The following is a 22,179-nucleotide window of genomic DNA, read 5'->3' as shown; positions in this document are numbered from 1 at the left end:
ACTGAGCCAACGGGGCACCCCAGGAAAGCGGATTCTTGACTTAGACACTTGACAAATATTTACTCTGTGCCTTCTATGTGATTGACTACCATGGCAAACAAAGTGACTCCTCCTTACTGAACACTACTACTATACTCCCAGCCATTTGTTTTCATATAAAGGTGGAATCCATGAATCCTTATGAAAATGTGATTACTGTTCAGTCACTTGACAAATATTTATTGTAGACCTATTATTAGTGCATCAGGACTTAGGGTTCAGTAGTGAGCAAAACACAGATGTCCTCTGTGGTTCCTCATGGATCCTGTGGTCTAATGGGGACTCTAAACTCTCCTTGACTAATGAGGATATTGAAGCTTAGAGAGATTAAATAATTTCCCCAAGGACATATTGCTAGTAAAGTGCAGGGCCAGAATTCAAACCCGGATATGTATGACTTAAACTCCTATTGCTAACTGAGCATCTACTATGTCAGGCACTGAGTTGGAGCTTTTAGGCATAAACATGCTTGACGTAGAGGCGGCTGAATAAACAAAATGGATAATAAATAAAACATGCTTGACATAGAGGTTTGCTGAATAAACAAAATGGATAGAAGGATGGATATTGAGGATAGACGAAGAGATGGCTGGATGATGGATAGATAGAAGGATGAGCAGATACATGAAAAGAAGGAGGGATGGAGAGACAGATGACAGATAATGGCTGGCTGAAGAGACAGATGGATGAAGAGGTGGATGGAGAGATGGATGGGAGGATAAAGGGATGGATGGATGGTGGAGAAACAGATGGAAAGGGTGGATAGGTGGGAAGCTGAACTATAGATCTCTGTTACCCACAACAATTCTGGGACTTAGGAATTATAATTCTCATTTTATATATGAGGAAACCAGAGCTCAGATTGGTGAACTCACTGGCACCCAGAGTCAAGAGCAGGTCATAGAGCAAGATGTGGGAGAGTAGATTCTGACCTTGGTCTACCAGACTCCCAAGACCCTTTCTAGAGCACTCTCATGTGACAGTTCCCCTCCCTCAGGTCCTAAGTCCTGGCATCTCATTCCACCGAGTCCTTGTGCAAGGCTTAGTGAGACTGAAGGATGGAGTGGGGCTCAGGGGTGGGAGAAATACTAGCTTTCAGGAGGTAATTTTGTGGAAGTATTGGGCTGTGGTCCTATTAGCTATATATAGATCGGAATGAAGAGCAGTTCTGGGGCAGCCCCGGTGGCTTAGCGGTTTAGCGTTGCCTTCAGCCCAGGGCGTGATCCTGGAGACCTGGGATAGAGTCCCACGTTGGGCTCCCTGCATGGAGCCTGCTTCTCCCCGTCCCTCTCTCTCTCTCTCACTCTGTCTCTAATAAATAAATAAAATCTTAAAAAAAAAAAAAGAGCAGTTCTGTTTGGGTACACATCCATGCACACACACTTACAGAAAACACATGATTCATGCAGGAATCCACCCACATGCATACAAGGTAGGCACACATACCATTCACAGATATACACATAGGCACAGGCTTCTAAGGACATACATGTCTATACTTATACGCACACAAAACACACATATACATATTAGCACAGACACATGTGCACACAAAATCGTAACTCAGAGACACACTCTTCCACATTTATGTAGTACACCTTCCCCACACACCATATGTTATACATATTACATGCACACTTTTACACAGACCCGCACTCTGTGAGGGGGGGGGAGGGGAATCTGGCTTCTGATTCCAATGAGACATCATCTCTCTTCCCCCTCAGAAGGCAAAAGAGCAAGAAGCCTGTCACAGACTCATGTGTACAAACTCATGGACATAGAACACACACAAACAGTCAGGGACATAGAACTGCAGATATGCACTTGGACACATCCACACCCAGACACACTCACTCAGGGACACACTCACATTCATTCTGGGACACACCTTCACATACAGGAAGACACACTTGGACCCTTCTGCTGGCAAAGCTCATAAACTTTCTCCCTCAATTCACACCCAACCCCACTCACACACCAAAACTCATGCCTAGATAGACACACCAGGATATACTCGAATAATATCACTCAATGTGACAGACACACAGAAAGACACTGTTTCACACATTAGCTTCAAGTCTGAGAATTTGGACTGAAAGCCCTCACCAGTGCCAAGCCCAATAACCATCTCCCCCCGAGGGGATGGACAAAGCCTGGGCACAGTGCATGCCCCCCGCCCCCCCACCTTGCCTTCAACCCTTGGGAGCAAAGACTTCTTTTCCTCTTAGCAAGGAGAAAGAAAGTGGTGTGGTGGCCACTGGGGGCTGAACAGGGGAGCTGGTGAAGTTAGGGAAACACTGAGCAGGAGAGGGAGCTCCGTGCATCCCAGTTCCACCTATTGGGAGGAGTCCCGCAAACCGATTGAAGAGGGGGAAAGATGGGAGGGGAGAGCCGGATCTGGAGGAGACCGAGGGAAGTTTGCAGTGGAGGCTGCCTTCTTCTCTCTCCCCAGGACACCAGGAACACCATTACTGATCACCATTGAGTCTTCCCGCACCCCTCCTCCCCCCCCAAAAAAGCTCTGAGGCCACGGAAGCTGGAGGATGAAGGTGATAGAGGAGGATAGGATGGGATGAGGCAAGGGGCAATCCTGTATTTCTGGGGGCAGCGCCAGCCCTCGCCCCTGTCCCAGTCTTGAGACTCATCTGCCTCCTAGAGAGAGGGCGAGTTCTGGGAATAAATATTCAGCACATGGTGAAGCAGGTAACCGGGAAGGAGCTGCTGGGGCTGGAGGGGGGAGGGGGGGCGGGGTGGGTGCAGGGGAGAGAAAAAGACAAAAAGAGATACAAAGTCAGAGACAATGCAACAGAGATCGAGACAGAGACAGGGAGAGACAGAGAAGCAAACCAGAGGCGAAAGAATAGACAGAGACAGAAAAAGACAGAGAGGGAGACGGGACGACTCAGAGATACATGGACAGTCCGCGATCCTTAAGGTGGAGACGCTCGGAGAGCCCGTGGCTCCCGGCTTCAGAGGCAAGGTCCGCCCGGGCCCCCCGAATCTACCCTGCGCTCCGCCCCACTCCGCCGGGCTCGGCTCCGTTGCGCAGCCCTTGCCGCCTGCGCGGGGAGCCGAGCGAGCCCAGCACATTGTTGCCCCTCGGACCCTGCTCACTAATAATGAGAAGCAGCAATAATCCGGAGAATAAAGGGCGCGGGGGGGGGGTCGGGGTCCCGGGGCTCCCCCGCGTCCGGCCCCAGCCCGGGAGGGCGCCCCGCGGCCGGGCGCCCGGGGAGGCGAGGGGGGCGGGGGCCCCCGGGGGCTGCGGCGGCGCGGGCACCACGCCCCCCGGGAGCGCCCCCCGCGCGGCGGCCACTCACGATTTTCTCGGAGGCGCCCGCGCGGGACACGGTGCCGTTGAGCCCCACGAGCGAGGGCAGCGTCTGCGACATCCAGTTGGTGACCATGGCCATGGTGCTCAGCACGGCCCCGATCTTGAGCAGCGGCACCGACATCGCGCCCCCGCCTCATGCCCCGCGGCCGCCCGCCGCGTCCCTTCTCCGGCCCGCCGCCTGGCGCTCCGTCCCTCGCCGCCCAGCCGCCCCGGGGGCGCGAGCGCGAGCTGGGGGCCGGGCCGGGGCCGGCCGGGGGGCTCGCGGGCGCGGGCTGCGGCTCGGCGCGCCTGGCGGGCTCCGCTTATAAAGCGCCGGCTCGGCCCCCCACCCCCTCCCGCGCCTCCGCGCCGGGCACTTCCAGCCGCCGTGACGTCACGGCTCCGGCCCGGAGCCCGGCGGGGGCGGGGGGCGCCCAGACCGCCCCCCGCAGCCCCGCCGCCGCCGCGCGGGGACCCCCGACCCCCAGCGGGGCGCCCTGCGGCGGCCTTCCCCACCCGCCCCACCCCCACCGCCGCGGCATTCCCAGCCCCGCCCCCCAGCGGCGTTCCCGCCCCCCAGGCGCTCCCGGGCCACCCTCCGCGGGCAGCCCCTTTCGGAGCCCTGGGCGCTCCGCACCCCACGCCCCCCGGGCTCAGCCGCAGCCGCCGCACGCGCGCCGCCCGAAGCCGGCAGGTCCCCACCCTCTACCGCTAGGACCCCGACCCCGACCCCGACCCCGACCCCGACCCCGCTCTCGAGCCCGGGGGCGCAGGCGTCGGGAGCCGCGGGGCCACCCTCGTGCGCGCCCCGCAGCCGGGGCACCCAGGGCCCCCGCGCCCGGGGGAAGGGGCTTCCCCGGTTCCGCTCTGGGGCCCCCTCGGTGGTGTCGGGACCAGGGAAGCCCAGAGTGGCGGGTCCAGAGCCAGGAGACCGGCTGCTCGGATGACGGTGCGGCAGTGGTGGAGGGTGGGGGTGTCACCCGGCAGCGGGGGGACTTCCCAGGACACCGAGGGGCGCATCGTAACGCGGGGCGGCCGAGACGGAGGAGCCCAGCCTCTCGCAGACTAGTCCGGGCGGGTCTCCACTCACTACGCGAACTTGGGGTGGGGGCGGGGGGTCCGGCACTCGGGACCTGCCCCGGGGCCGCGGGACTCGGGGTCCGCCCCTCGCGCGGAGGGGGCCTGCGGAGGCGCCCACCCGCCCACGCCCCAGCGGGCCGCGGGGGCGGCGGGGCGGCGGGAGGAGCGCCCGGCGGGGTTAATTTCCTCTGTTTTCCCTGCACTCACGCCCCCTCCCGGCGTCCCCGCATCACCTCGCGCCGCCGCCCGGGCCGCCGCCGCCGTCGCCCGCAGCCCGCGGCCGCCGCCGTCTGGAGGCGGCGATGACTCAGGCCTTTCCCGGGCAGTGGCCGCGCGCCGAGGGTCGCGAGGGAGGGCGCCGAACGCCGCGGTGGGGGCTTGCGCTGCCCCTTCTCGGAGCCCAACACCCAGAGGCAGGTGCTGACCCTCTGTGACCCCCGACAAAGACGTCTCCGCCTCAGTTTCCTCATCTGCAATGTGGGTGGTTGTGAGGACCCGTGTACCTAGTATGTGTGAAGGGCTCGAGTGTCCGGAGGATCAAGTGAAAGATTTATTGAACATCTACTATGTGGAACATCTACCGTGGGCAACGCACCTTTAACAACAGATAAAAATGCCTGCCTTTGTGGGGCTGAACATTCTATGGGGCAAGACAGACAAGGTGGGGGGGGGGGTGGTAAAATACACAGGCTATGGGGAGGAAGGGGCATCCAGACTAAGGCCGAGAGTAAACTTTAGTCAGGATGGTTGGGCAGTGACATTTGGGCAGAGACCTGAAGAAGGTGAGGGAGGGAGGGAACCATTTGGATACATGAGGGAAGAGTTCCAGACAAAGGGAACAGCAAGTGCAAAGGCCCTGGGGCAGGAACATAAGTGTTCAAAGGACAGGCCAGTGTAGTTAGAGCAGAGTGAGCTGGGGGAGCGCCGGGGAGGAGGGGTGACGTGCTTGCAAAGTACTTTGCAGGGTGTCTGGGACATGCTAAGCATTTCATAAATAGTAGCTGCCATTGTTATTATTTGCGACTGATGATAAGCTTTAAAAAAAAATGAGATGTGTCCTTGCCTCCTTGTACTACAGCTTGCATTTACAAGTGCTGAACACTTTGCAAATGTGCTGGCTGAGCACCAGCTGCAACCTCCCATGAAAAGGACAGCAACGTCCCTATTTGCAGGTGAGGAAACTGGGCTCAGAGAGGAGAGGGGACCAAGTCAAGGTGACCCAGCTGGTAAGTAGGGGCTCAGGATTTTAACCCAGGTCTGTCTGATTTCAGACTCCAAAATCACTGCACTCCAGGATCCCCGAGCTTAGAAAATTTGGAACCCTCTGATACTCTCTCACTCCCTCACCATTGGTTGCTGTGGGAAACTGCCCTCGCTCCTTCCAGTCAGGCTCCTCCAAGGAATGGTCTAGGCTCACACCTGCATTTGCTGTCTCTACTGCCTCACCACCCCCTGCCTCCTGAATGCTTCCAAACTCCTCTCACCAAAAGGCAGCAGTGATCTTCCAGTTTGCCTATCCCACAGCCTCACATGAGCCCTCATTAGTTATCTCACAGGTTAGTCTTCATGGATCATTTCCTCTTTTTCGAAAGTAATTTCTTTTTAGATTTCAGAGACAACGTATCATTTCCTAGCTCCGCTAGCACCTCTCTGGCTGCATCATCACTGTCTCCTGCCTTCTCCCTAAATGTCTATATCTCACCGGGTTTTGTCCTGGGTCGCTACTCGGCTCAACCTGTATACTGTTTCTGGATCATCACACCCACTCCCAAAGTTTTGGTTCTATCTGGCACATTCCCACCTTGGGACCTTTGTAGTTGCTGTGCATTGCTGTCCACTCTACCCAGAACACTACTTTTTTTTTTTTTTTAAGATTTATTAACTTATTTTGCGGGGGAGCCTGTGGGTGAGGGAAGGAGCAGAAGGAGAAAGAGAGAGATTACTTTTATTGGTCTATGGTTTGTCTCCTCCACTACACCTTCAATTTCACAAGGGATACCCACATGGCTGTATTTTTCACAGCTGAAACCCCAGGGCTTAGAATGGTACTTGCTACATAGTAGGTGCTCAAAAATTGTTGTTAGTTGACTGACAAAATGAGGCTGAGGCTCCCAAAGGTATGTCTGCAGCTCAGATCTCCAGCTGGAGTTCAGACCAGCCCATCTGCTTCTTGGACATTCCCACTTCTGTTTCACAGGACTAACAGCACATGACACCCACCAGAACAACTTCAGTCAGAAAGATGGTGCTAAAAAAAAAAGAAAAAAAGAAAGAAAGATGGTGCTGGTGATGATGTGGAGAAATGGGAACCTATTGCTAGTGGGAATATAAAATGTTGCAACCACTTTGAGAAACAATTTAGCCATTTCTTAAAAAATTAAACAGGGGCATCTGGGTGGCTCAGTCCATGGAGCATCTGAGTTTTGGTTTCAGCTCAGGTTATGATCTCAGGGTCATGAGGTAAAAGTCCTACATCCAGCTCTGCACTCAGCATGAGTCAGCTTGAAATTCTTTACCCCTCCCTCCCCTGCCCGCTCTGCTCCCTACCCCTGTTCACACTCTCTCCCTAAAATTAATAAATAATAAATAAAATCTTTAAGAAGTCAAACGGAAACTTACCATAAGACCCAACAAACACCAAGAGATATAAGTGCATATGTCCATTCAAAGACTTGTATGTGAATATTCCTGCCACCATTTTCATCATGAATGAAACCATCCAAATGCCCATCAACTAGTGAATGGATAAATTGTGGTACATCCATACATGGGAATGTTATTCAGCAATAAAAAGGAACAAACTACAGATACAGGCTACAACATGGATGAACCTTGAGAATATTTTGCTAAGTGAAAGAAACCAGATACAAAAGGCCACATTTTGGAGTTCCTGGGTGGCTCGGTTGGTTAAGCATCTGGCTCCAGGTCAGATCATGATCCCAGGATCTGGGAACCCATGTGGGGCTCCATCCTCAGCGGGGAGTCAGCTTCTTTTCTCCCTCTGCCTTTCTCCCAGCTCATGCACACACTCTTTGTCTCTCAAATAAATAAAACCTTAAAAAAAACCCCACATTTTGTATGATTCCATCTACACAAAATGTCCAGAAAAGGCAAACCAACAGAGACAGAAATTAGATTAGTGATTGCCTGTAACTGGGGGTGGCTGTGGGTCTGGACTGCAAATTGGCATAAAGGATCTTCTGGGGGTGATGGAAATGTCCTAAAACTGGATTGGGGTGATGTTTGGCCAACTCTGCAAATTTACTAAAAAGTCACCGAATTGCACACTTAAACAGATAGATTTTATGGTGTGTAAATTATACCTCAATAAAACTGTTAAGCACGGCATTCTTAAATTTTGCCTTCAAGCCCCCTCCCTTGAGGTGCCCTGCAATTGCACTGATGTGAGAATGAGTCTTTAAATGTTGTGCCCCAGTTTCCTTGTTTGCCTCCCCCTGGTCTTGGCCCAGATATACCCTCAGAAACTACAGATTGTGCCTCCCTTACTCTTCCTTCTCCCATTCCATCCAAACTAGCACCAATGCCTGCTGATCTTTAAGATTTTTATTTATTATTTATTCATGAGGGACACAGAGAGAGAGATAGGCAGAGACATAGGCAGAAGCAAGCTCCCCGCAAGGAGCCTGATGTGGGAGTTGATCCCGGACCCCAGGAACATGTCCTGAGCTGAAGGCAGAGGCTCAACCACTGAGCCACCCACGCATCCCAATGCTCACTGATCTTGATGCAAAAATGCCTCCAGAAAGTATCCCTTCTTTAAATATATATATATATTTATTTATTAATAAATATATATTTATTTATTTATTTTAGAGAAAGAATGGGGGAGGGGCAGAGGGAGAGAGAATGTCTTAAGCAGATTCTCTGCTGAGCATGGAGTCCAACTCAGGGATGGATTTCATGACCCTGAGATCACGACCTGAGCTGAAACCAAGAGCTGAAGACTTAACTGAGTGTGCCACCCAGGAGCCCTAATATTTATTTATGTAAGTAATCTCTACACCCAATGTGGGGCTTAAACTCAGGACCCTGAGATCAAGAGTCACATGCTCCTCCAACTGAGCCAGCGAGGAGCCCCAAGAAAGTATCCCTTCTTCTCCATCACCATCATTGCTCTTAGCATGGTGTTGGGGAGTGTCTTAGGCTGAGTATTTGTGTACCCCCCCCCCAAACTCCTATGTTGAAACCTAATCCCCAGCGTGATGGTATTTGGAGATGAGGTCTGTGGGAGGTGATTAGGTCATGAGGGTGGCTCCACCCTCAGGAATTGATTAGTATCCTTATAAAGAGACCTCAGAGAGCTCCGTCTCCCTTCCACCATATAAGAACACAGGGAGAAAACACCCAACCTGCCAGCATTTTGATCATAGGCTTTTCAGCCTCCAGAACTGTGAGAAATACAATATCTGTTGTTTATGAGCCACTCAGTCAATGGTATTCTGTTAGAGCAACCTGAATGCTCCAGAATCAGGAGCCACGAAAAGAAATGTTTTTTTCCCTGACCTGAAAATTCTCCGGAGGGAAAAAGCTGACAACTGTCAGAAATAATAACCATGGTTGTTAAGGTTTACTGAATACTTATACACGCTAGGTATCATTTGCAGCAATGTACATGTAATAACTCACTTAAACCCTCAGACTATCACTGAGTAGCGGTAGATAGGATTACAATTCCCATCTTTAAAATGAGGAAACAGAGGCACGGAGATGCTAAATTTTCCAAAGGCCCTCAGGATACTGTCCTAGACAGTCAGGCTCCAGAGTCTACGTGGTGCTGGGTCAACTGGGCCTATATTCACAGGGGAAAGAATAAATGTTGATCCCTACCTCATATCCTATGCAAAAATCAATTCCAGATGGACTGTACATCTAATTGTGAAAAGTAAACAATAAATCTTTTAGAAGAAAATATAGAAGAACATCTTCAAAAAAAAAAAAGAAGAAGAACATCTTCATTACTCTGAGGGTAGGCAAAGATTTCTAAAACAGGACACTAACAAGCACTCACCTTAAAGGGGAAGAATATTATTTGAGCTACATTAAAATTAAGACATTCTATTGATCAAAGACTCCATTAAGAGAATGAAAAGACAAGCCACAGAATGGGAGAAGATATTTGCAATCCTTACGTCCAACAGAGAACTCATATCTTATCTTATTTAATCTATATAAGATATGTGTAGATAGATACAGATACAGATATAAAATCTGGATACACAGGCACACACATTCCTACAAATCAGTAAGAAAAAGGCAGGCAGCATAATAGCGCATTTCGCAAAAGGGAACACTGAGTGATCGATAAACAAGTGAAAAAGTATTTCATATCAATCATCAGGAAAGGTAAATTAAATCCAAAACATGCTACCACTACACACCCACCACACTATCTAAAGGGAAAAGGAAAGACAACACCAAGTGCTGGTGATGATGTGCAGCAGCTGGAATGCTCATACACTACAGGTGGAAGAGTACATGGAAAAATTGAAGAGTCTGGAACTTTGGAAGACTGGGAGTATCTCCTGAAGCTCAATTTATTCCTCTGCTACAACTCAGCAATTCTCCGAGGTATATATAGTTGAGTCTCATTATCTGCGGGTTCCACATTGGCAAACTCGCCTACTCACTACAATTTATTTGTAACCCCAAAATCAATACTCATGGGGCCTTTGTGGTCGTTTGTGGACGTGCACGCAGTGGCAGAAAAAAAATGGGGTCACCAACGCACAGACTCCCAACTGAAATCCAACATGACCATACTCTGCCTTCTTGTTTCAGCATGTTGGTGACTCCACTTTTTGCCACTGCGTGTATGTCCAAAAATGACCACAAAGGCCCCATGAGTATTGATTTTGGGGTTACAAATAAATTGTAGTGAGTAGGCGAGTTTGCCAATATGGAACCCGCAAATAATGAGACTCAACTGCATATACATACCTAGGAGGAGAATTATACACAACCATCTTTTTCATTGGCTTTTTAGTGCCAAGGTTTTCACATTTTCGCGTGCTTTTTTTAGTGATTTCACTATTTTAAGTGGCCCCCAAGCACAGTGCTAAGTGCTGTGTAAGTGTTTCTAAGTGCAAGCAGGCTGTGACATGTCTTTGGAGAAAATACATCTTGTCAATAGGCTTCGTTCAGGAGTGAGTTATAATGCTTTTGGCCATGAGTTTGATGCTAATCAATCAACAATGTATATTGAATAAGGTGTTTTTAAGCAGAAACATACATAAAACTAGGTGGCATGTTGTTTGGTCGATAAAACTGTGACCAGAGGCTTGCAGAAATCTAACCCTGTGATGATCCAATGCAATGAATCAGTATTTACCAGTCCCCAAAAGAAATGCCAACGAGCATTCGCTGAAGACAGTGTCAGAATATTTCTATCAGCGCTGTTTGTGCCAGCCACAAACTTCACCAACCCAAATGCCCAGAAACTGTAGAACAAATACATCATGGTATAACCACATAATGGAATGCCATAAAATGACGAAAACAGGCAATGAACACCAAGCAGTATTATGGTGGCATCTTACAAACATAATGTTAAGCAAAACAAGCTGGGCTGCAAAAACAACATACCTCATGACTTCATTAAATTACAAAGCTGGAAAAAAAAATTACAAAGCTGGCCAAACTCGGGAGCATTAGCTTAGCAGTAACTCTTGGGGGAGCAGGTGTAAACTAGAAGGCGTATGAGGGGGGCTTCTGGATTTTTGAAATTTTTGTTTTTGTTTTTGTTTTTACCTGGTGCTGGTAACACCATGTCACTTCGAGACAATTTATCAAGCTGCCCCTTTATGATCTGCACACTTCTCTCTCGATAGGCTTTATGTCGAGAAGAAAATTTACTCAAATATATGAATTCAGGTATAAGTTCCATCCCTGTTTGATGTGCAGCAAGTAAAAATGATAGGACTTTCTGGCAGAAAAGCTAAGAACCACAAACCAAAAAAGAAAACAAAAACAAAACACAAGCCAAGCAAAACTAAGTGTTCTTTGCCACGTGGCCTCTTTCATCCACACGTAAGAAAGGCATGAATTTGTGTTCGCACATACGCAGCTTTGCACGCCTCAGAACACAAACGGCGTTAATCTTCTAGCCTACGCCTGCTTTCAGCATTTTGCTTGGTGATAGCAAGTGTTTGGGAATGGTGTTGAAACACGTCTCGCTTTTGTCTCCCCAAAAGTCTCGGGGCCCCACACCCCTCTTGTCATCTCCACTTTCCTGCCTGGTTCAGAATTCCAGGAAGAGACTGGGAAGGAGATGGTTGGTTTTTTTTTTTTGTTTTTTTTTTTTGTTTTTTTGAGATGATTGTTTTTGTCAAGGACTTCAGACCCCAGACAATGAGAGGTACACTCCTTCCATTCCCCAAATGTTAGTGCTGCTAGGCCTCATGCCTTGTCAGTTCCTGTCGTGATTCTGGCTTTATGCCTTTAATCTCTGATTCCAGGGTCTTCCATGTTATAGCCAGAGGCTCTGGCCCTCACCCAGATCCAACCAGATCTCATTCCTGGCTTTAAAAACTTTTACTTAGGGGTTCTTGAGTGGCTCAGTGGATTAGGTGTCCAACTCTTGATTTCAGCTCAGGTCATGATCTCAGCGTGGTGGGATCAAGCCCTGCGTCCGTGCCCAGCGCAGAGCCTGTGTAAGCTTCTCTCTCCTTCTCTCTCTGCCCCTCCTCCCAGCCCATCCCTCTCACTCTCTCATCTTTTACTAAACAGAAAAACAAACAACCAGACTAAAAACCTGGACAAAACACTTGACAAGTCTCCGAAGAAGATATAGGAACAACAATAAACACGTGAAAAGAAGCCCAACATCACTAACTCTTCAGGAAATGCAAATCAAAACCACAGTGAGAGATCACATCACATGCACTGGGATGAGCTAAAGCCAAAAAGTCAAGTAGTAACATCAACGTTGGCGAGGATGTAGAGAAACTGGAGCCCCACTGTTGGTGGGAATGTAAAATGGTGTAGTATGGCGGCAATCCCACTTATGGGTGTACACCCGAGAGAGTCAGAAGTGAGGTCCCAAAGAGATATCCACACCTCCTGTTCACAGCGGCACCATTCACAATAGGCAAAAGGTGGAAGCAACCCAAATGTCTACTGAAGGATGGAGAAACAAAACGTCCATACAATGGAATCCTATTCAACCTTCAAGAGGAAGCAAATGCTAACACCTGCCACAACGTGGGATGAGCGTTGAGGACACGATGTGGAGTGAAATAAGCCAACCACAAAAAGACAAATACTGCATGATTCCACTCATAGGAGGCACCTAGAGTAGTCAAAATCAAAGACACAGAAAGCAGAAGGGGGTTCCCGGGGGCCGGAGAAGGGAATGAGGGGTTGTTTAATAGACAGAAGTTCAGGGAATCCCTGGGTGGCTCAGCACTTTAGTGCCTGCCTTCCGCGCAGGGCATGATCCTGGAGTCCCGGGATCAAGTCCCACATCAGGCTCCCTGCATGGAGCCTGCTTCTCCCTCTGCCTGTGTCTCTGCCTCTCTCTATCTCTCAGTCTCTCATGAATAAATAAGTAAAATCTTAAAAAAAAATAGATAGAAGTTCAGTTTTGTAAGATGAACAGAGTTCTGGGGATGGATGTGGTTGCAGAACAATGTGAATGGAGTTAACACTAGAGAATCGTACATTTAAAAATGGCTAAGATAGGGGATGCCCGGGTGGCTCAGTGGTAGAGCGTCTGCCTTCAGCTCAGGGCATGACCCTGGGGTCCTGGGATCGAGTTCCGCATCAGGCTCCCTGTGAGGAGCCTGCTTCTCCCTCTGCCTGTGTCTCTGCCTCTCTCTCTGTGTCTCTCATGAATAAATAAATAAAATCTTTAAAAAACTAAAAATAAAAATGGCTAAGATGGTGAATTTTGTTATGTGTATTTTGCCACATTAAAAAAAACAACAACAACTCTTCATTTAAACACACACAGAGGGATCCCTGGGTAGCGCAGCGGTTTGGCGCCTGCCTTTGGCCCAGGGCGCAATCCTGGAGATCCGGGATCGAATCCCACGTCGGGCTCCCGGTGCATGGAGCCTGCTTCTCCCTCTGCCTATGTCTCTGCCTCTCTCTCTCTCTCTCTCTCTCTGTGACTATCATAAATAAATAAAAATTTAAAAAAAATAAATAAATAAATAAAAATAAACACACACAGAGGGGCAGCCTGGGTGGCTCAGTGGTTTAGTGCTGCCTTCAGCCCAGGGCGTGATCCCAGAGTCCCAGGATCAAGTCCTACGTCAGGCTCCTTGCATGGAGCCTGCTTCTCCCTCTGCCTGTGTCTCTGCCTCTCTGTGTGTCTCTTATGAATAAATGAATAAAATATTTTTAAAAATTATTTATTTATTTATTTATTTATGATAGGCACACAGTGAGAGAGAGAGAGAGGCAGAGACACAGGCAGAGGGAGAAGCAGGCTCCATGCACCGGGAGCCCGACGTGGGATTCGATCCTGGGTCTCCAGGATCGCGCCCTGGGCCAAAGGCAGGCGCTAAACCGCTGCACCACCCAGGGATCCCTGAATAAAGTATTTTTAAAAATTAAAAAAAAAAATAAACACACACAGACCCACACACCCTCACTTAGTCCTGAGAACTACTCCACGGTGGGTTGTGCCACACGCTTCCATGTGCCCAGTGGCTTGCTTGGTGTCTTTCATGTAGAAATGACTTGAGACGTTAGGAAAAGAAAGAATCTGGTTTATCATGTGCCTATCATGAGCCTCAAAGGTGAGGAGCTATTTGCCATTTCATTCAGTGGCTTCAACTGACTTTGCCTTTGGTTTCTTTCTTTTCACGCTGTGACTTCCTGTTGACTCATCTGCTAAACAGGGCTGAGATGCTAGCTGCCCAGGTGGCTAGAACTATGTGTAAAGTAAGAGTAAACAGGCACCGAGGAGCCTCCAGGGGCTCCCAGAAGCAACGCAAATACGCTTCTGCACGTAGACTTCACAGACTCTACTCTGACTCCTCTCAGCTCTTCCTGATTTCTCCTTGGTGCGTGGCTGAGCTGGATAGATGAGGCTGTGAGATGCACCAGCCCTCCGCTGGGCAGGAAGACATATCGGTGTTCTCAGACAAGAGGTCTTAAAAAGTGGGAACAACTCTCTCGCTCTGTCACAACTCCTTTCTTCCTGCATAGCCAGACTCAGCTTCCGAGAAGTTAAATCTTCCACCCCACCCCTGAAGAGCTCACGTCGTCACCCAGACATTGTTGTCTGGCGTGAGGCTCAAAATACAGAAGACTCCCAATGAGAGCTTTCCAAATGAACACATGAGTGCAAGAATAAGTGAAAACAGCAACTTACTGCATCCTGGGCACTGACGCTGAACTCTGGGGACAAAAGTCATTGCCCATCTCAGATGCCAGGCTCATGAGAAACCCATCCACAGGCACATGGTCAACCCATATGACAAACCGTGTACACATACCCACAAACATGATTATGGCACAAACGTGTCCCTGTGCCCAGCGTGGTCAATGCCAAGTCTGTGGTTCTAAAACATACACACACACATACACCCCCATCGATGCCACAGATGAACTCCTGTAGGCCCAGGGGTAGTGAGGCAAGTGATATGAGTCATTCAAGTGCAGGGTGAGTTCCTGTGTTTGTTTAAAATTTTGATATTTTGTATCACAGACTTTTTAAAGATTTTATTTACTTATTTAAGAGAGAGAGCAGAGAGGACAAGCAGGAATGGGGGAGGTGGGGGACAGAGGGAGAGGGAGATGCAGACTCCCACTGAGCACAGAGTCCGATGCAGGGCTCCCTCCCAGGACCCCAAGATCATGACCTGAGCCAAAGGCAGACGCTTAGCTGCTTAACCGACAGCACCACCCAGGCACCCCCGTAGCACAGATATTTTTGCATTCATTTTGATTTTTAAAAATATTACTTATTTTGATTTCTGACTTTTTTCTTTGGCATCCCCTTCAATTTTGCACCTGTGGCTAGTGACTCGGTTGCCCTACCCTGGCACAGACACGCCTTTGGTGTGCGCACCTTCACCAGAGCCACGGGACACGCACAATCTCTGCACAAACCTCATTTTACCACTAGGTGTCACCCCAGCTCTTTCATCTGGAACCGGGGCTTGACATTCCACCCCCCCACCCCCCCTTCCCTAGGAAGAAAATGTCCAATTCATTTATCAGAGAGTCCTCAAGACTTCATTTTACTTCCCTCCACCTGGGACATTAACATTTTCTAAAGGAACCCAGGAGAACAGAGTGTTAACCCCAAATGGTGGTGCTCTGTAATGGTGGAATTTGAGGCACAAATGAAGAAGATGGATTGGGAAGCCTGGGTGGCTCAGAGATTGAGTGTCTGCCTTTGGCTCAGGTTGTGACCCTGGGGTCCTGGGATCGAGTCTCACATTGAGTGAGGAGCCTGCTTCTCCCTCTGCCTGTGTCTCTGCCCACCCCCCTCTATCTCTCATGAATAAATTAAATCATAAAAGAAAAAAAAAAGAAGACGATGGGTTTTCCTGATGCTTCTGATCCAAGAGCAGTGGTTGATTTGAAATGGGTAGGGGATGGCCCAAGGGGACAGTTGGTCCCTCACCGCCCTCCCCCTTTAGTACAAGAGTCCCACTGTTTGAGAAACAAAGAGACTCTGTGGGAGGAGGAGGGAGATTCAGCCATTCATTCAAGTTTTTATTTATTTATTTATTTATTTATTTATTTTTATTTTTTTTTTTTAGATTGTCTTTATTTGAGAGAGAGAGAGAATGGGGTGAGGGGCAGAGGGAGAAGCAGACTCCCCGCTGAGCAGGGAGCAAGATGCAGGGCTCTGTCCCAGGACCCCGGGATCATGACCTGAGCCAAAGGCAGAAGCTTAACTGACTGAGCCACCCAGGTTCCCCTCAAGTTTTGTTTTTAATGATAGTCACACAGTGAGAGAGAGAGAGAGAGAGGCAGAGACACAGGCAGAGGGAGAAGATGGCTCCATGCACCGGGAGCCCGACATGGGACTTGATCCCGGGTCTCCAGGATCGCGCCCTGGGCCAAAGGCAGGCGCTAAACCACTGCGCCACCCAGGGATCCCTCAAGTTTTTATTTTAACAGATGTCTGTTAAGAACCTACTGTGTGCCAGGCTCTGTGTGTGCCTATCCGGTAGGCACCAGAGATACAACAAAGCCCATTAGATCCCGATGAGTTACCACTCTAGGGGGAGACAGACAATGAATGAATAAACAAATTGTGGAGAGGTACTGACAGGCTATGAAGAAAAATAATAGAATAAGAACTCAGAGAGTGGCTGTGGGGAGGTTATTTTAGATGGTTGGTCAAGGTGGGTCTCTTGGAGGAGGTGTCATTTAAATAAAAGGAGAGGAAGGGAACAGTGTGCCAGGAAGAGGGAATGGCAGTGCAAAGGCCCTGAGGTATGCAGTACAAACTGAACTCCTCCTCCTCTCGCATCCTGTGGGGACCCCAGGGAAGAGATGACTTCCAATCCAGAGAGTGGCTAAGCCAGATCTATAGCTAGATCTCAGGGAGGGCTTCTCAGTAGTCAGGAAGTGGGCATATTTCCCACAGGGAAAGCTACCTGGTAGTCTTCAAGGCACACACAGGCCAGACCCAGAACATCTGACACAGACCCTAGGTAGATGGATGGATGGATGGATGGATGGATGACTCCTCTGACCAGTGCCACTTCCTGTTCTCAGGGTCAAATCCAAACTCCTGTCTATAGCCCACAAGTTCCCACTTGGTCTGGCCCCTCCTGGCTTACCTGGCCTCATTTCTCCCCCAAACTCCCCTCCCCTCACTCCTCTCCAGACACACCAGCCTCCTTACTGCTCCTCAAATATACCAAGATGTTCTCACCTCGGGGCCTTTGCACTTGTTATTCCCTCTGCCTTGAACGCCCTTCCCCTGGATATTCAGAAGGCATCCTCTCTGACCTCCTTCAGGGGTCATCTCAAATACCACCTCCTTTGAGACAAAGTCTCTGACCGCACCTGTTAAAATAGCCACCCACACCACCACAATCACTCTTTAATCCCCTTTATCCTGTGTTTTTATTCTTCACACCACTTGCATTGTATTATATATTCATTTCGTTGTTGACACTGTATTATATATTTATTCAGTTCCTGCCTGTTTCTCCCGTCAGACGATCAGTTCCAGGAGGGCAGGGATTTGACAACTTGGTTCATGGCTATCATCCCAATGCTTAATCGCATCTGTTGATGGAAAGGACAAATGAAGGATTTCTAGCAGGGACCCCTGGTGGAGCCCAGGGCCCATCAGGGTCTGAGAAGGGGGCTCTGGGAAGAGACGGCGGGGGGTGGGGGTAGAGAGGGGACACGCACTCATTCTTCAGAGCCTTTCCTTCTCTGGGGCGCCAGGCTGGGTGGGCCGCTAGGGGCAGAGACCAGTTTGTGACGCTGCAGTACCCAGGGTGGCCGCCTGGAGGCACTGCAGCCAGTTGCAGGACCCCACCTGCCCCAACTGATTTACCCCAGTTTAACCCCGCCCCATCCAGCGTTTAGCCCCTCCTTCCGAACCCAACTTAGCCCCGCCCCCAAGCAGTCCCGCTTGGCGCCGCCCCCACACGGCTCCCTCTCCATCCAGGGGTCTCTAAACTCAACCCCCAACAGCACCTTCCACTGCCTTCTCCTGCACCACCGGCCAATCGTGGCGACAGGTCAAAAAATCTAGAGTTCCCCAGGTTCTAGCAAGGGGGGAGGAGAATCCCGAGGTGGTGATTCCCAGGGAAACCAAATTTACCTTCACTCCCGGTCCATTTTTTGCCAGCATTCTCTCTACCTTAAGGCACTTTTGGTCTCTCTTCTCTCTGGCTGATAGATCAATCGAGCATCTACTGTGTGCGGTCTGATGCCAGGTACTGAGCACACTTCCCATCCCAGCCAGAATGTGGGGCCTTGGATGGGGAAACGAGAACGGAGGGATGGGACCCCACAACCTCTCCCTATGGCATGGAGGTCCTATTTAGAAGTGACCTCCAGGGCTCCCAACGCCCCTTGGGGTGCCTAGAAGGGTCTGATTCCTTTCTTCTCTGGACCGGGCAAGAGAAGGTGCCAGGACTGTTTTTCCTCTGAGCTAAAAAAAAAACAAAAACAAAAACAAAAACAAAAAACTCTTCTAGTTTCTACACAGGCACTGTCCACACCTGTGAAGTGGATTATTTAACAGGAAGGTAAACGTGTGTGGGTTTAGGAACTAGACTGCCTTGGGATCCCTGGGTGGCGCAGCGGTTTAGCGCCTGCCTTTGGCCCAGGGCGCGATCCTAGAGACCCGGGATCGAATCCCACATCAGGCTCCCGGTGCATGGAGCCTGCTTCTCCCTCTGTCTGTGTCTCTGCCTCTCTCTCTCTGTGACTATCATAAATAATTAAAAAAAAAAAAAAAGGAACTAGACTGCCTTTTGTTCAATCCCAGCTCTGCCACTCCTGAGCTATCTGAGCCTGACAAGCCACTTAACTTTTCCGTGCCTCAGTTTCTCTGTCTGTAAAATGAAGGTAACAAGAACGCCCACCAGTAGGTGCCAGCAGGGTTAAATGCCTTCTTTCATACCATGTGCTTGAAGCGGCGCCCAGCACATAATAAGCACTTAATAAATGTTAGCTGTATTATAATTATTATTTTAGATTCCAGCTTTCTCTCCGAGCTCCTACGGATCTGAGAACTTGAGGAGGCGCTGACGTCCAAGATGGAGGAGAAAAGAGGTTTCCCAACAGCTGAAGAAAACTGGGACACCCATTCCCATTTTGCAAGGCCCCCTAAGCCTGCCCAAGAGATGGGGCTACTAGGAGAAGGAAGACTTGTTTCTGTGAAAGCATGAATGGAGAGTACAAGGCACCAACACACACACACACACACACACAGATGCATGGATGTACACGTTTGCACACACAGCTCCTGCTCTTCAACCCTCCCTCTTGGAGTGATTTGCTCAAAGGCACAGAATAGCACACGGCCACCCCAAACTCTCCCACAGCCACACACCTGGTCACACACATTGTGTGCAGCACCCGGGCAGATGGACAGAATCGTGGGGACACACACAGCTCTTTATGCACAGACTTCTACACCACCCAGCTTCAGTTGCCCAAATACCGCCAGGATTAACACAATCCTCGCTCGCTGTCACACCACCAGTCACACAGACACACAACTCCAGGTGGCAGGCTCACAAGCCTCGCACTGTCACATCAACCCTCCAGCCACAGCCTCCCACTGTCACACACGGACTCTGTCCCTCACGTACAGACACCCTCTCCCATCACATCCCAACTCAGGCACAGCCAAGCACACAAACTCTGTCACACCCAGCCGTGACACAGACACACACATTTACCCAGCACCCCTCCAGCACCTCACACACGTCCCCACCAGTCACTCACACGTGAGTCCCGCCCCCTTCCCCACACCGGGGGTGCAGGTGAGGAGAGAGGGGCTGCAGAATGGGGGCACCTCCTGCCAGAATGGGGGAGCGAAGGGTAAGCAACAGCCCAAGGCCCCCTGAAGTTGCCCCCAAAACCCCACTCAGCTTCGGGGAGATGGCAGGGGTGGGCTCCGGGTCACCGACAGCTTGAGAACCCCGAGGCTGGGGCTGGACTGTGCCCCCCAGCCATCTCAGCTCGAGGCTGGATGTGAAGCCCCCCCTTCCCTTCCCCAAAGCCGGGGTGGCCATCCCAGCCCCTCCCCCGCTGCGACCCCCGCCCCTCTCAGCCCCGGGGGGCTTGCGGAGCCCCCAATCGCGTTTCTGTAGGGACCCTCTAGGAGCCTCGCCCCTCCTGGAGCCCTTGGCGCCTGCACCTGCCCGCCGGGCCCCTACCTGTCCGGCGAGGCCTGAGCACAGCAGCAGCAGCAGCAGCGGCGGGACCGTGAGCGGCCACATGACGCGCCCCCCGCCCGGCGTCCCGGCCCCCCGCCCGCCCGAGCGGCGCCTGGGCGCGGGGACCGCCACCTTGCGCGACCCCGCCCGGCCGGGGCGACCCTCGCCGCCGCCTCCCCCGCCTCGCCGGCGGCCGGGATTCCGCCCCGCCCCCGCCCCCCTCGCGCGCTCCGAGTCTTTGTTGCGGGCTCCGCCCCCCGCCCCGCCCCCAGCTCGTCTGCGGGCGCCGACCCCGCGTGGGTCTGGGGGCGGGGAAGGGGGAGGAGCCGGCCCGGGGACGGGGGCTGGGGACCAGGCCCCGTGGGGGTGGCTCACGGAGATGGGGGAGGGGTTCGTCACGTGTTGGTAAATTTCAGCCTCGTAGGACCTTTCCCACGTTGCAGATGGGGGTGGGATGGGGATCGAGGGGCCGGGGGAGTAGGAGGAAGGCCTGGTAAAGAGGGAGAGAGATCGAGAGGCCCCCTCCTTAAGGAACTCAAGAATCGACAGAAACTGAGGCACAGCTTGTGGAATGGGACGTCGAGGAAAGGGGGGGTCCTCGCCGGGACACGGGGGTGGGACAGAGTTGGAACAAAGAGGGACATAAATGGGGGCGGGAGGCGGATGGACCAGCGACCAGTTGCGTGGGCCTGGCTCCCAAACGGGATGTCTGGCTTTCGCTCTCCCCTCCCACCCCATTCCCCAGGCCCTTCTTCCTCAATCTCCCCTTCCCCGCCACACCTGAGACAGTTTCCCACTACCGTTTCAAAGGCCCAAGATGAGGGACCAGATCAAAATCTTAACAGCGCTGCCTCCACCGAGAAGCCCTCTGCATAAGAAGTCCTTGCCCTGTCTCCAGCCTTCCTCTGCTTCTCCCTGTCTCTGCAGTCGTCTTCCCGCCCTTAGCCCCTCAATAGCTTTTTGGGTGGGGGGAGCAAGCAAGTCGTGTTACAGAGGAATCAGCCATCCATGGGGGGGCGTAGGGGGTTGGCCTGGCATTTTTCTGACCCTGCTGCATGCCATGCAGGTAACAGGTTATGGAAGGTTTTGTCAAAGCAAGAAAAGAGCTTATCTTCCAGTAGAACTGGGTTTGACCCTGGGTCTGTCACTTCTTGGCCATGTAACCTTGGGCAAAGAGCTTTCCTTCTCTTGGGAGACCTGTTTCCTCATGGAGGTGTCTGAAGACATCTGTGGCTCTTGAGCAAATAGAGCACCCAGCCAGTGCTCAATCCCCAGAGAGCAGTACCACAGTGAAGCATGGGGTTGGGCAGACTGGCCATGGGGTGTGGGACACAGAACCAAATCTGAGCCAGCGAAGGCATCTCATCCATCCCTCTACCTCCTCTTCCCAGGTAGATGGGATGTGGTCCTTTGCTGACTCCTCAGACCAAGCCTGTGGTAGGTGTAGACTAGGAAAGGGATGTTGGTTGGTGTGAACCAGAAGCTTTTGCTCAAGTGTGGGCTGTGGTCAACTCTGAGGGCAGGGGGTCCCTGCCAACTCTCACCAGGCCCATTTATCACAGAGTCATGCCTTTATGAGAGCTGTATTTCAGGACCCTGAACGATATCCTCTGCGCTCTGAGATGGTCATTATGATGGTCAAGCATGGCCTGTGTTATGTGGTCGACATTGGTCCAGCGCTGTTAGGTACACTCCCCATCCTTCCTCAGCTCTGCTCTGTTTCAGGGGTGGGGCCCCTGTGAACTACATTTCCCAGGCTCCCTTGCATCTAGCTAGGCTCAGCCAATAGGAGGCCTGAGGAGAGGTTGAGGTGGGGAGCGGGAAGGAGAGAGTGGGAAGAAGCCAGAGTATTTCTCCCTCTCTCTCCACTTTGGGTATCTCTGTGTTCTGTCTCTGTGGTCT

At 51.2% G+C, this 22,179-nt stretch overlaps 1 protein-coding gene across 2 annotated transcripts in view; it reads right to left on the bottom strand.

The window, feature by feature from the left end:
• The window catches only part of OLFM2 (olfactomedin 2), a 61,400-nt gene extending 40,970 nt beyond the window's left edge, over positions 1-20,430 (bottom strand). The window contains exon 1 of one of the 2 annotated variants that reach the window (XM_049097669.1): positions 20,278-20,430. In XM_049097669.1, coding sequence (XP_048953626.1) covers positions 20,278-20,340 — 63 coding nt within the window. In that variant the 5' untranslated portion in view covers positions 20,341-20,430. Of the gene's footprint in view, positions 1-3,359; positions 3,570-20,277 lie in introns of those variants that run through there. The other variant, XM_025457452.3, reaches the window with a different exon arrangement.
• Between the last annotated feature and the right edge of the window lie 1,749 nt (positions 20,431-22,179).

The sequence above is a fragment of the Canis lupus genome, chromosome 20 (assembly GCF_003254725.2).
Source record: "Canis lupus dingo isolate Sandy chromosome 20, ASM325472v2, whole genome shotgun sequence".
In the NCBI taxonomy this organism is placed as follows: domain Eukaryota; kingdom Metazoa; phylum Chordata; class Mammalia; order Carnivora; family Canidae; genus Canis; species Canis lupus.
Note: the sequence above shows the minus strand (reverse complement) of the source record. Positions and strands in the feature narration are given on the sequence as shown.